Source organism: Sturnira hondurensis, unplaced genomic scaffold, assembly GCF_014824575.4.
Source record: "Sturnira hondurensis isolate 20B ecotype Veracruz unplaced genomic scaffold, ASM1482457v3 Scaffold0018728, whole genome shotgun sequence".
NCBI lineage: Eukaryota > Metazoa > Chordata > Mammalia > Chiroptera > Phyllostomidae > Sturnira > Sturnira hondurensis.
In genome coordinates, this window is record NW_028091359.1 from 8,678,336 (window position 1) to 8,694,211 (window position 15,876).

General features: G+C 52.5%; 1 protein-coding gene across 3 annotated transcripts in view; it reads right to left on the minus strand.

Annotated features, from left to right (window-relative positions):
• Positions 1 to 200: 200 nt before the first annotated feature.
• LOC119003447 (regulator of G-protein signaling 9) overlaps positions 201 to 15,876 on the minus strand; it is a 48,992-nt gene continuing 33,316 nt past the window's right edge. For all 3 annotated transcript variants that reach the window (XM_037069797.1, XM_037069796.1, XM_037069798.1), the window contains exons 11-17: positions 15,634 to 15,695; positions 14,772 to 14,885; positions 14,297 to 14,412; positions 10,946 to 11,033; positions 9,066 to 9,204; positions 5,592 to 5,677; positions 201 to 2,451 (exon numbers count right to left, since the gene is read on the minus strand). In XM_037069797.1, coding sequence (XP_036925692.1) covers positions 2,277 to 2,451; positions 5,592 to 5,677; positions 9,066 to 9,204; positions 10,946 to 11,033; positions 14,297 to 14,412; positions 14,772 to 14,885; positions 15,634 to 15,695 — 780 coding nt within the window. In that variant the 3' untranslated portion in view covers positions 201 to 2,276. The remainder of the gene's footprint in view (positions 2,452 to 5,591; positions 5,678 to 9,065; positions 9,205 to 10,945; positions 11,034 to 14,296; positions 14,413 to 14,771; positions 14,886 to 15,633; positions 15,696 to 15,876) is intronic.

The following is a 15,876-nucleotide window of genomic DNA, read 5'->3' on the forward strand; positions in this document are numbered from 1 at the left end:
CCAATTGGCCCTGGATACTCTAAGCAGGAGGCCTTTTGTACCCCAGTCCCCATGACCTTGGCCATTCTTAGAGAGGCCTGGGGCTTGCACTTGGAGACCCAGCCCTTCCAGATGATGCCATACCCACGGTTGGTGTGGAGCAGCAAAGCAGTGGAATGCAAGGCACATGGCAAAGAAATGGGACACGCCAGAGACACAGCGGAGGAGAGCGCGGTTTTGCTTTGTTTCGTGCCATGCCGTTGCTTTATTATGCAGGGGAGCTGGCAGACGTGAGGGGAGGAGCATGAAATGGAGCAGGAATGTTGACATGAGGACACAGTCACAGCTTTTTAATGAAGGGCAGAGCAGATGGCATGAAGAGAGGCAATTCGTCTTCTGTCCAGAAACTGAGTGAGAAGTCGGGTGAGACCTCATGGCCACCTGAACTCCAACTCCCTGGGAGCCGGCAGGTGGGGAGAGGGCTGCATTGGGGTTCAGCATGCAGCATGCACTCACCCCCTCCAGTGCCTTCTAGCTCACCCTTCCCTCACCGTCCCCAAAAGCACATGAGCAAAGTTGGTCCCATGAAGAAAACTCATTTTGCTTATATGAAACCAAGAGCCATAAACTCCTCACAACAGCCTAAAAAGTCCTTGACAACCTGGCCCTGCCCAGCTCTCTCACCCCCTCTTGTTCTATTTCCCCCCGTGTCCACTGGGCTTTACCCCCACAGTGTTCCCGTTCACTCCAAGCTATTTCCCACCACTGGGCCTTTGTCCATGCAGCCCCCCACCCCTCACCCCAGCCTGGAAAGGTCTCCCTGCCTGGCCCACATTCATTGTATGGCCAGCTCTTTCCATCAGCTGCTCATCTGTCACCACCCGGGAGAGGCCTCCGTAACCTGCACACCCCATCCTCTTGCTAACACAATGTCACCTCCATTTCCTTAATAACGCCTTCTACGAGTTTTGCCATGTATGTGTTTGCATTGTTGATTGCTATCATGGTCCCAATTCTCTCTGCCCCCCTGTCTCCTTGCCTTCTGCCATGAGACTTTGAAATTTTTCTCACTAAAGAGATAGAGTCTATTTTCCCACCCCTTGATTCTAAGTGGGCTCTGGTTCTTGCTCTTGCCAACCAAATGAGGGGGAAGAGACCGTGTGCCAGTTCCTAGTCTACCCCTCAAAAATCTTATGTGTTTCCACTCAGTCCCCTGCCATCCCCACGGCCTCATGCCTAGGCTAGTGCTGAAGGATGAGACGTGTGAAGCAGAGAAGAAGCATTCCACTCATCCCAGCCGAGGCCACCACCATGACATAGCTCCATGAGATAGGGACTGAGTCCATTTTATTCTCCGATGCCTGGCACATAGTAGGCACTCAGTCAACACACTCAATGAGTGGGTCTTCTTACAGTGCAAGGTGGCTCGGTGACCTGTTCTATCTCCTTTGCCTTCTTACACAGGTGTGTGGGGCAAGCCTGCTTTCACAGATAACCTTGTCGGCCTCCCAGGGTGAGAGTCTGAACCGCCCTCCACTCCACCCCGACCACAGGGCTGGCCTAGTCTACAGCTACAGAGGAGGGAAGCACTAACATCTAGGCTTCCCTAGGTACCTGAGAGAGTATTATCTGTGACCTTGACCCCTCTTGAAAATGGGGTCAAGGTCAAAGATACCATCCCTCCTCCCATGAACAAAGACGTCGGCCCCTTCGTTCTTTATCCAAAAAGATGCTCCTCTGAAGGCCATTTCACTTTGACTGCTCTCGAGGCGCCCGGGGACACGCATCTACAGGGAAGCCCTGTGACTCGTCCCTTGGCAGGATCTGCAGCTGCTGCAGAAGCCAAGTCTAAACTGGACAGACGAGGGTGGGAGGGGGCGCTTCACTAAGCTATTCAAAACAAAGGTGCCTGAAAGAACTACGCCTGGGAGTGGAGGGGGGCGTTGGAAGGCCTTCTCTTTCCTTTTCCAAAGCAAGTGGTGGAACGCAAATCAGCCTGTTTTCTCTCTGGTGCTCACTGCAAGAACCCCCTACTGGAAGATGGGTGGTCACACAGCCGCTGAGTCGGGTGCCCTGCCCCCACCCCTGCCAATCCTGCCCCTGGGCTGTTGGAGTGAGAGAACCACGAGTGGCTGTGGTGTCGGAAAGCCCACCATGAAGGAGGCCGGAGGGAGATGGGATGAACCTGTCTACCCCAGGGCCCCCCCACTGATGGGGAATGACTCTCCTAGGCTCCGAGCCTGCCTTTGTTTGCCTCTCCCAAGGGCACGCCCTTGCCACCCCCAGGAACCGTAGGCTTATTTAGGAGGCAGCTCCTTTCTGAGCTGGCTCCTGCGGTCCAGCTTGCTCATGACCTGTGTGATGTCCACCGTGTTGGCTGCCTCTCGAGCCTTGGCCTCCTCCTCCAACTGCCTCAGGACGACAGGGCTCGGGCTGGAACGCAGGTGACGCCGCATAAATGGGAGGCTGGAGCTGGAAGGAGGGACAGGATGGGCGGTCAGCAGAAAGCCGCAGGCTTGCCCAGCCCCGACCCCACACTGCCTGTTCTGGAGGCAGGGCTGGGAGGCCAGAATCTGGACTCATCCCCTCATTCTCCCGGGGAACCTCAGGTGGGTCTGTCAGAGGTGGGTCCCCCCTTGGTTCTTTTCTCTGCCCTTGGAACATGGGACCAGAGTGAGTCCCAGCTGCCACCAGATTTTAGGCTGGGCACAACAACGACAGCTGGGATGGTGATGATTGGACACACCCACAACCTTTAGAAATAGATTTGTTGTCTAAACTTCCCGTGGCTCTTCCTGAGAGAAGGAGAAAGGCGGGGCTTGGATACTGGGAGCCCAGGGGTTCCTGCCTCAGGGGAGAGTCCAACATCTGTTTGGTTTCCAAAGCCAAGGTTCTGGGAAGGAGGGAGAGAGCTGGGCTGTTTAAGAGGCCTGGAGTCGATGGGCAGAGAAAGGGAGAGGGAGTGAAAGAGGGACGGGGAGCTGCTGGCTCTGGGCCCAGGCGCCGAATGAGTCAGGACCTTCTACAGAAGTTAAACATGGAGTGCTGGGACCAAAGTCTCTTGACCGTGGCCTTGGAAGCCAGGACAAAGCTCCAGTGTCTGACTGAGATGGGGGAGAGTGAGCAGGTAAACCCAGAGGCTTGGGAAAGGAGCATTTTCACAGCAATGGTGGACTTAAACCCTAGGACCTCCCCACGCCTCTGCAGCACAAAAGCCCGCAGAACCCCTTATCCACCCTGGAGAGGAGGGGGCTCCCTGAAAGCAGGCCCTGCTTGATGCTGGTCTCCCACCGGCCCTGCCAAGAGAAGGCCCGGAGCTCGATCTCACTCGTTCTGGAAAAATTAAGTTTTGTACATTGTCTTACACTCGCGAGTCACGGAATGAACTCACCCCTGTCCCCACACAGTCACAAACCCAGCCTCACGCGTTACAAAAGCGTCCCCACGTGTATTCCCAAGCATGGTGGCAGTGGTGGAGGCAGCACTGCCACACCCCAACACGAACGCCTAGGGAGGCCACACCTGTGGTCGAAGGCCACCGCAGCCCTCAAAGTGCCCTGAGGCGCCCGAGAGAAGATCCCCCCTGATCTCTCAGGTCTGCCTCCGCTGACAAAATATCTGCAGCAGTGCGAGCAGTGTGAGCGAGCGGGACTCCCCTGCCTTCCCCACTACTTTCAGGCAGAACTCGTGGAGCGATTACGGCCCTTTCTTGTGGCTTAAAGGAGCCGCTTTCAAATCCCCAGGGACCCTGAACTCCCTTCCTTCCCAGGTGAACCTAGAAGAAGAGCACCACAAAGACCTCCTTTCTCTCCTTTTTGTAACAGTGCCATTATCCTCAAGAATGAAACCAAGTTGGGTTTTTTTTAAAAAGCTCCTTTGATGAAGGCTCTGGGCCAACCACCCACCCCCACTTTTGAATCGACTGGAGATACTGGATAAGAGCCCAGCGTGGGCTGAGCCGCAAACGGGAACATTTACTAACGACACCGGACCCGACTCAAGTTGGTGCTAGGAAAACCTCCGCCCAAGTCCCATGTCTTTGTTCAAGCTGTCGTTCGGTCACTCTTTGGAGTCTTCCTTCAATCCCCGTAGAGCAGTGATTTTTAACCCGTGTGCCGCAAGAGTTTTTAAAACGCGCAACACCTGACTGTTTAGTCAGGGGCACTGACCTCTTTTCCCTTGGGGTGTGAAATTTAAAAACTGATAACATCTAACACAATGACAGCTGTCCAGGGTGAGTGCCCTGTTTTGAACCATGAAATATAGGTTGTATAATAAAGTTGCATCTTATTGGTCATATCACATAATAAAGTTGTATCTGATTGGCTGACTCTTGGTATCAGAAATCCTTTTTTTTAAGGTTTTATTTGTTTATTTTTACAGAGGAGAAGAGAGAAAGAAAGAGAAGGTGCAGTTGCCTCTTGCGCGCCCCCTATTGGGGACCTGGCCCACCACCCAGGCATGTGCCCTGAATGGGAATCAAACTAGCGACCTTTTGGGTCTCAGGCCAGCATTCAATCCACTGAACCACACCAGCCAGGGCCAGAAATCCTTATATAGAAAAATATAGGCACTTGACTTTTCTAAAAGTCACTTTAGAGCAAAAAGTGTAAGTGATTACCATTGTTATTATTTGTAAATCAATCAAAATTGTACCAATTTTGTCAGATCAGCAAAAAATATATTATGTGTGTGCCACAGAATTTTAGTAGTTGATATGCGCCATGAGATGGAAAAGGTTGAAAATCACTGTGACAGAAGCTTCTTTTTCCCCAAAAAAGAGTCCGAGCTGCCCCCTCAGAACATTATTCCATCCTTTGCCCAGGGCCTCTGCCAGGCGAGATCATCGAGTCTCCAATGAGGAAGATGAGAAGGAAGGAGCGAATGAACAGGCACCAAAAGGAGTCACCAAGAATTCTTAGACTGCCCCTGTTCGTTTCCCCTCAGCACTCTACCATTTTCCTTGGAGTACAAGCTGCTATTCTCTATAAGGTCTTGGGACGTTGCAAGGATGTGGCTAAATTAACCCCCATATATAGGTCTGGAGGTGGAGAAATGTAGCAATTAAAAAAATGATGAGTTGCAAAAAAAAATTAGATTTTTAATTTAAAAAATTGTGGTAAGTGTAATTATGAGTCTGCTAAGACTCTTTACAGGTCTGGCTGGTGTGGTTCAGTGGATTGAGCACCAGCCTGCGAACTAAAGGGTTGCTGGTTCTATTCCCAGTCAGGGCACAGGCCTGGGTTGCAGGCCAGGTCCCCAGTAGGGGGTGTGCGAGAGGCAACCACACATTGACATTTCTCTTCCTCTCTTTCTCCCTCCCTTCCTCTCTGTCTAAAAATAAATAAATAAAACCTTTTTTAAAAAAATGCTCTTTCCAACCAGAACAAGGGAAACAAAACTCACTTGCAGTAATGACTGAGAAAATCTTGCTAGGGTGACTTCCGAACATCGTGAAGCCAATGCGGCAAACATACCCTGAGAAATACTTCCCAGTCCCCAGTATTTTCTTGGAACAAATATCTCAACCACAGCCACTGGGCAGCAAGAGACCCCTACTTCTCTGGAAACAAAGCATCAGACAACCAGCAGTTACAGCCCCTTCCACTTGCCTTCTCTTGGTGGTTCCCTGGGGTTCAATAGCTTTGGCCAGCATTTCCTTATAGATTGGAGATTTCAAGTACCGCGCATAAGAATCCTGGTGGGAGCAAGAGAAAAACTGTGATTATGAGAGGGAAGTGTCGAATGAAATGAACACGCGTGCCACTTTTGAGCCTTCCCTCGGCAACTAGGGGAAGGTTAAAACAATCTGCCCCTCTGTGTGAAAGGCATTTCGGTGCGACTCCAAAGCATCGGATATCAAGTGTGGTCCCCAGACCAGCAGCACAGTGTCACCTGGCAACGCGCTAAAAATGCACATCCTCCGATTGGCCCAGACCTACTGAGCCAGAAACTCGGGGGGAGGGACGACCTGGTTCTGAACAAGCGTCCAGGTGATCCCACTGCTCTTTAGGTTAGATCATCACAATCTAGGGCCCCCCCCACCTAAAATCCATGTTGGGGGTTCTTCCAAGAAGCGAGCATGAAACAAGAGGACACCTGCAGCCACCTGTCCTGCCCAATACCTTCCTCCAAGGACAATGAGCAGCCATGAGCATGGAGCCCGCTGAAAGCCCGCTAACCTCCCTTTCCGCCCTGAACTGGGCTATGAAGGCAAGGGAACATCAAACCAAGACCCAGGCTCAGACTCTTCCTGCGTGGATACATCCTGGACCCTGGCCAGGTGGCAAGCAGTCGCCTTGTGGATGCTTGCTGCTTCCAAGCACACTCAAAACAGCTCTTGTCGCAACACACAGGGGACAAAGCCCACAGCGACGACCGGAAGGAAGATTTTTTTATTTATGAAAGGAGGACTGTTCTAAGGATGGAGGGGCAGCCATAAACACTGTGAGAACTAGGAGAGAGTCTGGGCATAGGGATTGGGGAACTATCAGGTTGTGTTGAGTTTAGTACGGTGGGAAACACCCTCTAGTGACACAGAGTCCAATACACATGCAGGGGCAGGCGGAAGTAGGTTTACGGTGGTCCACATGGGAAAGACTTGTGGGTTATGATGATGACAATCGCTCTGCAAACTGTTTTGCATTCGCACCACTGTAAACCTCCCTCTGCCCACCCCCCATATGCGTCATTATTAAGCTACCCATGATTCCATTTGGTTCTGGCTCACAGCTGAACCCCGTGGCTGTCTCCCTACAAGGTTGTACAAAAACCACATTTTTAAGAATCAAAATGTATTTTCAAATACATTCAAGAAGACCATTATTAAAGAAATTCTGCGGTTAATCTTCTTGTAAGGTAAACAAGCAGAAAAACCCACTGAGGAGGAATACATGGCTAATCTGGCTGGGTGAAAATTCAAATTGTTACATACTTTTAAAGCTAAGTAAAACTATTTCTTTACAATACAATACACTGAAAAGACTAGGCAAAAGATCTATAAAAAGGGAAACTAATAAAAATGCCATCCACACAGACCTGCACCATTTAACAAAGTTTCTGGAGACACCTGGCCCTCAGAGAAGTCATTGCCGTGTGAGAAGTTGAAGCTGCCAGAGGAAGTCTCGTCGGGCGTGGCACCAAGTAGCCACCACACCAGACAACTTCTCCAAGGCCAAGTCTGAGCCCCAAATCCTACTGTTTTAAAAAGGCAACTGAGCTCTGGCTGGTGTAGCTCAGTGGATTGAGCACAGGCCTGTGAACCAGAGGATTGCGATTCAGTTCCCAGTCAGGGCACATGCCTGGGTTGCAGGCCGGTTCCCTGCAGGCCAACTCCCAGCAGGGGATGCACCAAAGGCAACCATACATTGATGTTTCTCTCCCTCTCCCCTTCCTCTCTAAAGATAAATAAATAAATAAAATCTAAAAAAAAAAAAGAAAACCACAAAATGGCCCTTAAATTAAAAAAAAAAGGCAACTGAAATAATATGTGATCGCTGTGAGTGGTGGCAGGTGGGAACTGGAAACATTGGGGGGGGCACTTTGTAAAGTGTATGATTGTCTAACCCCTATACTGTACACCTGAAACTAATTCAAACTACTATTGAATGTAAACTGCAATTAAAATATAAATTTTTTAAAATAATTTTTAAAAATTAAAAAAATAAAACAGCAATAGATACCATGGAACTTTCATCTCAAGGAAAGTTAAAAAAATTAAGTGATTAATTTTCTCTCAGGTTCCCTCTTTTGTTTAAATAATGTTCCAAAAATTTCCCCCATTTTCACTTTTTATTAATAATCTGGATTATTAATGGAAATTAATAATTCAATGTTTATTAGGGGCTGTCTGAATTCTCCCTGGGTTGTACGGTAACCACACACGCTGACCTCCCAAATGTGTTACATGTGCTCGGGGCCAGGGCCACCAGCGTTGCCACTGGTCTACAGTAGAGATGAAAGACTCAGCCTTTGGGCTCAGGCAGACACCCCTGGGGAGACCCTGAGCAAACCTCCAGACACTGGAGAAGCGGTTCCCACCTCGTAGGTTGTCTTTGACTCAAGTCCACGCTGGGGGCTCCTCAGTAAGTAAGAGTTTTTAGAGCTACATTGTCATTACCAGGGTCATCACGGCCTGTGATGCTACAGCAGAGTGAGAGGCCCACTGCAACGCACACAGCACCCACCGACGGGCCTCCCCAGCCAGTGAGCCCGGGGCTCAGGCAGGTTCCAGCCCTGGGGACAGATGAACAAGAGAGCTGGCCGTCCTGCATGCCTACTCCAGCACGGCCACAGCCTGGTCATCTCCATTTCCCCCCGCAGCTGGAAAATTTTCAAGGTCCCCGAGAAGGGAAGGGCTTCCTGCCCCTAGAGGATCATCAGCAAAGACCTCCCCTGAACCTACCTTCTTCATGAGCATGTAAATGTGGGTTTGCGCAGCGTCCNTCCAAAAATTTCCACCATTTTCACTTTTTATTAATAATCTGGATTATTAGTGGAAATTAATAATTTAATGTTTATTAGGGGCTGTCTGAATTCTCCCAGGGTTGTACGGTAACCACACACGCTGACCTCCCGAATGTGTTACATGTGCTCGGGGCCAGGGCCACCAGCGTTGCCACGGTTCTACAGTAGAGATGAAAGACTCAGCCTTTGGGCTCAGGCAGACACCCCTGGGGAGACCCTGAGCAAACCTCCAGACACTGGAGAAGCGGTTCCCACCTCATAGGTTGTCTTTGACTCAAGTCCGCGCTGGGGGCTCCTCAGTAAGTAAGAGTTTTTAGAGCTACATTGTCATTACCAGGGTCATCACGGCCTGTGATGCTACAGCAGAGTGAGAGGCCCACTGCAACGCACACAGCACCCACCGACGGGCCTCCCCAGCCAGTGAGCCCGGGGCTCAGGCAGGTTCCAGCCCGGGGGACAGATGGACGAGAGAGCTGGCCGTCCTGCATGCCTACACCAGCACGGCCACAGCCTCGTCATCTCCCTTTCCCCCCCGCAGCTGGAAAATTTTCAAGGTCCCGGAGAAGGGAAGGGCTTCCTGCCCCTAGAGGATCATCAGCAAAGACCTCCCCTGAACCTACCTTCTTCATGAGCATGTAAATGTGGGTTTGCGCAGCGTCCAGCACGTAGCGGTGGGGGTGCCTCAGCCCCTTGACCGTGATGTCCATGGTTTTGCCGTCTATGTTGATCCACCGCCTCGCCCCCGGGGCCAGGAACAGCCTGGGGCGGGGAGGGAAGTGTTAGCAAGGGCAGCTAAACCCGGCCGGATGCTAAACCGTGCTCGGCCCTGGAGAGGCAGGGGCTGGCGTGACCCAGGTCTCCCCGCTGAAAACGGTCCCTTTCTGAGACCGGAAGAGTTTCCACGGGTTGTCAAGCAGCATTTCTCAGAAGCAAGAAAACAGCCAGAATTGGGGACGTGCCTGCTTAACCGGTGTCCCCGCCGTCCAGGAGACAGCAAAAAACAGATGGAGGAGCCCGACCTCCGACGGAAGGCCTCTGCCCTGTCCTTCACCGGGGTCCGGGCTGAGGCCCCTCCGCACAGGAGCTCCAGGGCCGCTGCTCTCCGCTGGCCCGGTCTAGACACGTTTGGAGACGGTCCTCAGGGGCTGAACTGGGAGGCGCCGGTGTAGCCCTCACCCCGGGGTCTGATGACCCGGGCCTCCTTGCCAATGGCGCCACCGGGAACCTAACTCGGCCACACTGCCTGAGCCCTGAGGCTCCACCTGGCGTTTTGGGAGCTCCCCGGGGTTTCCCGCTGCGACTCGCTGAGGGTTGGAAGACTCGCGTGGGTGTTGCACCACACTCCTAAGCTGCACAGAGAACTTTGGAACTCGGGCTAAGACTACCTCCGTGGGGGGCCCGGGGGAGGAAGGGAGCTGGTGCGAAGGTGGCAGCAGCAGCTCCCTGGCAGCGGATTTTTTGGAATTAGGAGTTGCGCGTGGGCCACTGGGTGGGAGGCAGTCCACACCACCGTCCTGGGGAAGGGTGTCAGGGACCTTCCTGGGCGGAAGGTCCATGGCAACCGCCCTGCACCCCCATTTCTCTCGGGGCACAGACCTTCCCCTTGTGGGAGGAGGTGGGAAAACATTTGAGAGAACAGAGGAGCCTCTGAGGCTGAGACCTCAGGCTCTCTCTTCAATGTTGTTGTGCCTCTGCGAAAACTGGCGTGGTCCGTTCTGAGTCCTTTTGAAGGAAGAGGACCAGGGGCCCGAAGGTGGAAGTGCTCAGAGGCGAGGGCCGTTGGGTCCACCGTGGGTGGCTGGGCTTTGGAAACCACGGCTGAGTGAGCTGAATGCACTGGGCCCACGACTGGTGCCCACGACAGCCAGTGCAGAGAGGGCCAGCCTGGGATGTGACCACAGCGAGGCAGGAGCACCCCCCCAGGCGGAGGCAGGAGGGAGGGTGCAGACCTCAGCGGCCATGCGCCTCAGCTCCCCTCCCCTCTGCACCGGCAGAAGCAGGATTGGCCCTTCTGAATGGACACTCTAGGCCCTTGCATAACCGGCAGCGAAATCTGGAGGAGAGGCAGCCCACAGAGGGACAGGCTTACTGCTCCATGGAGCCAATAAGGGCGAGAGCCAGTGACCGCAAGGTAAGGGTGGTGCCCGCATTTGTACCCCGTGCTGGGCCCACAGTCCTGGACACCAGGGGGAACCCCCTTCCCTTCATGGGCCCCGCTTCTCTGAGATGTCCAGAGGAGGAATAGATTTTCCCACCTTACCCATTCTCTCTCTCTCTGACACACACACACACACACACACACACACCCCTACCTCTCAAGAGACCTAAGGGGTTTTAGTCAAAGACCAGGCATTGTAATTCAGGGCAGCTGGCTTTTTTAACTCCTGAGCACATTCCCGCAGGATCAGGGGGACCGTCCACAGCAGCAGCAGTGAGCTATTTATAGCATGGCAGGTGTGGGGGCGGGGGGGGGGCCTCCAAAGAAGTGGCTAATCCTCACTTGTAAATCTCCTCGGCTTTCTCCTTGACCTTGGACTGATCTCCATACTTCAGATCCTCACAGGCTTCCCAGAACCCCAGATTCTCCCCTGCCCGGGGTGGAGGGGGTCCACGCAGATGAAAGCCAGACAGGAAACAAGTGGGGAGAAGAAAAGAGAAAAGAAAAGAAATGGGTTAGCTGGGATAGAGTCACTTCCCTGGCGTGGCGAACATCTCCTTCTACAAAGCAAGCCCTGGCACGCTGAGGGGCCGGCCAAAGCCTCGAGCGGCTGCACTTACTCCCAGAGCCCTGGAGGGCGAGATTCCCCTGGGGACTCCTGTGCATGTGCTCCGTGGGATAAACCACGTCGGCACAGTCATGTTTGTGGCTCTGCGCATCTACTGCGAGCGCTGCTCTTTCCCCAAGGGTGCACATCACCCCCCAGAGCCTGCCATGCTCTTCTTTGTCCCAGAAGTTAGCCCTAGCATGCATGCTTGAACAGGTTCGCATGTGCCCAGGCTTGTAAACAAGCGTCGCTATGCGATAGGTTTTCTCCATGAAGGGCCTCGTTTCCTCCACTCGTGTTCAGTGAGTGTGCATGACCTCTGCCTCCTCTGTGCGTAGAGACCCCGTCCTTGAAAGCCCCTCACAGCATATTGCAGCTTACGGTCCTAACAGAGAGGCTGCTCAAGCAGGGATGCTGAGAGACTGCTTCTCAGGACAGGGAAGGCTTGGCTGCACCCGGGGACTTAACCGAGGGTCAGTCACCTGAGCCAGAGGTGGGTGCATTTGTGTACATGGGTGTATGTGCAGGTGCAGGGGCGTGCCTTGTGTGCATGTGTGAATCACAGAATGGCTGTGTGGGGAAGTGGACAAGAGAAGATCCCTCCTCTCCTTCCACAGTAGTTTTTGAAAGCCCCCAGGTGTTCCAGATCAAAAAGGGTGCACAGTTCTAAGCTGACTGAGGTCTTCCCGGAAGTCTATAGAGATGCATCCTCTTCAGCCCAAACATCAGGTTGTCCTCGAGACCGCAGGCATGAGTAAACAGGGGCGTGTGATCCATCTCCCACCAGGTGCAATGGGGACCACCCTGCCCATGGCAAAAGGCGGTTCACTGCTTAAGGCTGAAATTCAGTGAGTGGTTATTCACCCTAGCCAAAAGGTGGGAGCAAACCAAATGTGCAACCGTGGAGGAATAGATAAGCAAAATGTGTATGCACACAGCGGAACATTATCCAGCCTTATAAGGGAACAAAATTCTGGCACAAAGTACAACTGGGATGAACCTTGACGCCACTCTGCTAAGTGAAATAAGCCAACTAGGAAGCACAAGCACCGTGTGATTCCACTTGTAGGAGGCACCTGGAAATATGGCCCCGTAGACACAGAAGGTCGAGGGGTGGCTGCTGGCAGGAGGGGCGAGTGGGGACTTAGTGTTTATGGGGACAGAGGTTCAGGGGGATGATGGAAGGTTCTGGGGACAGGTGCTGGCGATGGCTGCCCAACAGTGTGAGTGTACTTCATGCCACAGAACGGTGCACTTAACATGGTCACAATGGTAAACTGTATGTTATGAATACTTTACCAGGACAAAAAAAAATTAAATGAGCGTGCCAAAAGGTGTGCATGAATGTCTACAGCAACATTATTCACCATAGCCTGAAAGCTGAAACAGCCCACATGGCCCCCAGCCGCTGAGTGGGCAAACCAAATGTGGTCTGTCCACACAACGAAATTCCACTCTGTCGTGAAAAGGAATGAGGCACTGTTTTACACGCTACAGCACGGATGAGCCGGGAAAACACTCTGCCAAGTAAGAGAAGACAAAAGAACACATGTTTTGTGATTCCATTTATCTGAAATGTCCCAAATAGGCAAATCCACTAAAATAAAAAGTGGATTAGTGGGTGCCGAGGGTTGAGGGGAGGGAGGAAGTGGGGGACAGAGGGAGAGAGAAGTCTAGAAAATGACCTCTCATGGATGAAGGGTTTCTCTTGGAGCTGTGAAAGTTGTTCTAGAATTACACAGCGGTGATGGCTGCACCACTCTGTGAATAAACTAAAACCACTGAATTGTACCCTTTAAAAGGGTATGTGGATTATAGCATGTGCATTATTTGGTATGTGAAGTTATGGTATATAAATTATATCTCAATTTTAAAATGTCTTTAATTAAATGAGCAAACTGATGACTCACCTGCCCTGCTCCTACCTGAAGCCTCAGGCGTGTCGTGAGATGATCACCAAGGGTACCGTTTCAGTAATGCGGGGGGAACTTTCTCCACAGATTTTGTTACTAAGTGATGCCTGGGTGGGATCAAGTCAGGGTGTGGTTTGCGACTTTGCCACTAGATGGCACCCTATCCACTCATTCGCTGGTAGCTCCGGCCCTGCGCGGAAAGCACTCCCCTTCCCCATCCACCTATGACTGGGTTTTGTTCTATCAAGGCAGTTAGGCGTACTTAGAGAGAAGGGTCATCAAAAATCCGTATTATATTGTAACGCGTTGCATCAAAAGGTCACGCCAGTTAATGGCGTGTCCCGTGGGGTTAGCTTCAGAAACAACCCCACACAGGCAAATGGGTCTCGGGGAATAGGCAGCTGAGTGCTGAGGCTCAGAGGGATGCTCCCAGGCCTGGGGACTTGGTAAGGAGTGAATGAACCCCATAACGTAAATGGTTCAATATAAGTGTGGAAGCCGATGGAGAACGCTCAGCCTAATGTAGTCGGTCCTGGTCTGGCTTTTGGTTTTCCCGGATATTTCTCAGTGTTGTATACTTAAGGAGTTGCAAGTGTCTGCCAGGCAAGAGCCCTGCCAGAGGGGGGCGGTCTATCTAGAATGTGGCCCCACCCATTCCAGTAACATCGCACCCTCCAAGGGCCCAGACGGAAGCAGACCAGGAGGGCGGTTCTTAATGATGGCCAAGAATGAGAATCACCTGAGGAACTTTCAAACCTTGGGAAATTCCACCCCAAATGATTTAAAAACGAACTTCTGGGGATGGGACCCAGGCAAGCACGTTTTAAAATATCCCCAGGTGAGTTGAACGGGCAGCCTGGGTAGAGAGGCTCAGAGCTGAAGAAGGTCGGGCTGTGGAACAAAAAGAGGAGGCTGCTTTTCGCCCCCCCTTCCTGTCCGGTTTCCTGAAGAGCCACATCCGCGGCGGTGGCCACGGGAGCTTCGGGCTGGGGACCCCAGGATCAGAGTGAGGAAGAGGGGGCGCCGGAGCGGATGGGATGCTTGGGAAGGTGAGTGACATCGATGTGAGCAAATGAAATTTTCCCCTCAATTGTGAGGCCCCCTTTGGGAACCCTAGAAGTAAAATCTCCTTTCTAAAAGCAAATACTTGTTTGAGAAAAATCAAAGACCCACCACTGAATTCTTTCTTGAGGAAGTACTGGAAGCTTTGTCGGCCCTTGGGGTCTCGGATCAGTTCACTGAAGTTGATGGCCCACCGCTCCACTCGCATCTTGGTTGGGATTTCCACCCTGGGGGGGGGGGGGGGGGGGGCGACAGTTCATTAAAGCACTCGACACCCGGGCTGTGCTGGGCGGTGGCCTGGCCTGGGCGAGGGGCCTTCACTCCCTGCTCACCTCCAGGAGGCCCACAGCCCAGAGCTCCAGCCAGTCCTCCCCCACCCTCATTCCCGTGCAAAAGTACAATGCAAGCAATCACTTGCGGGGGAGATGCATCCCCAGACAAGCCCCCTGGGCCCGATACAAGGAGCCAGCCACCAGGACCTGCCCGTGGTGACTGTGGTAGGGCTCTATGAATATAGTAAGAAAGAAATTGACTTGGGAATAACTCAAAAAGCTATTGTTTTAAAGCCGATGCATCGGATACGTACAACTTGGCGTTTAAATCCCAGAACTGGGTGTCGTCTGTGACCCAGGGGTTGCTGGGGAGGCAGCCGGACATGAGGGCGTCATTGGACGAGAACTGCTCGCTGTACCTGACGATCCTGAAAGGCGAGTGGAAAGCGGCTCCCTGGGCGTGCAGCCCCCAGAGGCTGGATCCGCCTGCCCTCCTGCTGCTGTGGTTGCCTGCTGAGGACCGTCTTCGCGGGGAAACTGCTCCAAGGGCACTCAGATTGGCGGGTACTGGACGGAAATCTGTCCCCGCTGCGCTTGTGAAGTGAAATGCTGTCTCCCAGCCCAGCCCCTTTCTCTTTTCTCGGTGCCTATTTCATCAAAAAGGCAGGCTCTCGGCCTTGTCTCGTGACCCTGAACACTGTAGTGTCTCTCAAATAACGTCCTCAGGGGACTGGCTCAAGATGGCCTGAACGTTCAACAAGCCAAACCCCTATGGCCAGTTTATCCTGATTGGATTTTAAATCAAATCACAGACATTAAAATAGCAGTTGACCCTGCAACATAACCTACATATCCCTAACTAATTTGAATGGGTGAGGATCGGAACACAGGCTCTCAGGGGTCCCCGTAGGGTCCAGTCTGTGAATTCTACCCCCCTCCCACCCACACAGCAGTGGGTTCCAAGACAGACGACAGGCTTGTCCAGAAACCTCACCCACCCCTGACTTTGCCTCATCCGAGATGAGACGTGGAGACTTGCTCTGAGTGAGGAACTGGTAACTGAACCCTGACAAGGCCACTGTGTCCCTCAGAGTTCATTAGGATCTTTAATTTGCCCTAAAGCACAAGCTCTCTTCTTGCCTATCTGCCGTCCAGACCAGCGAGTGAGGAACATACCCTCCGAGGGACACTGAAGACTTCACCGTGGACCTCAGTAAGGCCTGCTGGTAATACATGATCTGGAAGAGACACAGTCATTAGAAGATGTCCCACTTCCCCACCCCAGAGTGTCACTAACGCTGATATTTCCATGTGACCTCCAGAACTAGAAGCCATCCGTCCATCACAGCACCCCATTCCATTCCCTCAAGGCAGACACCTCAGTACCCACAGTCGGTGGGTGATCCCATACGCCAAATC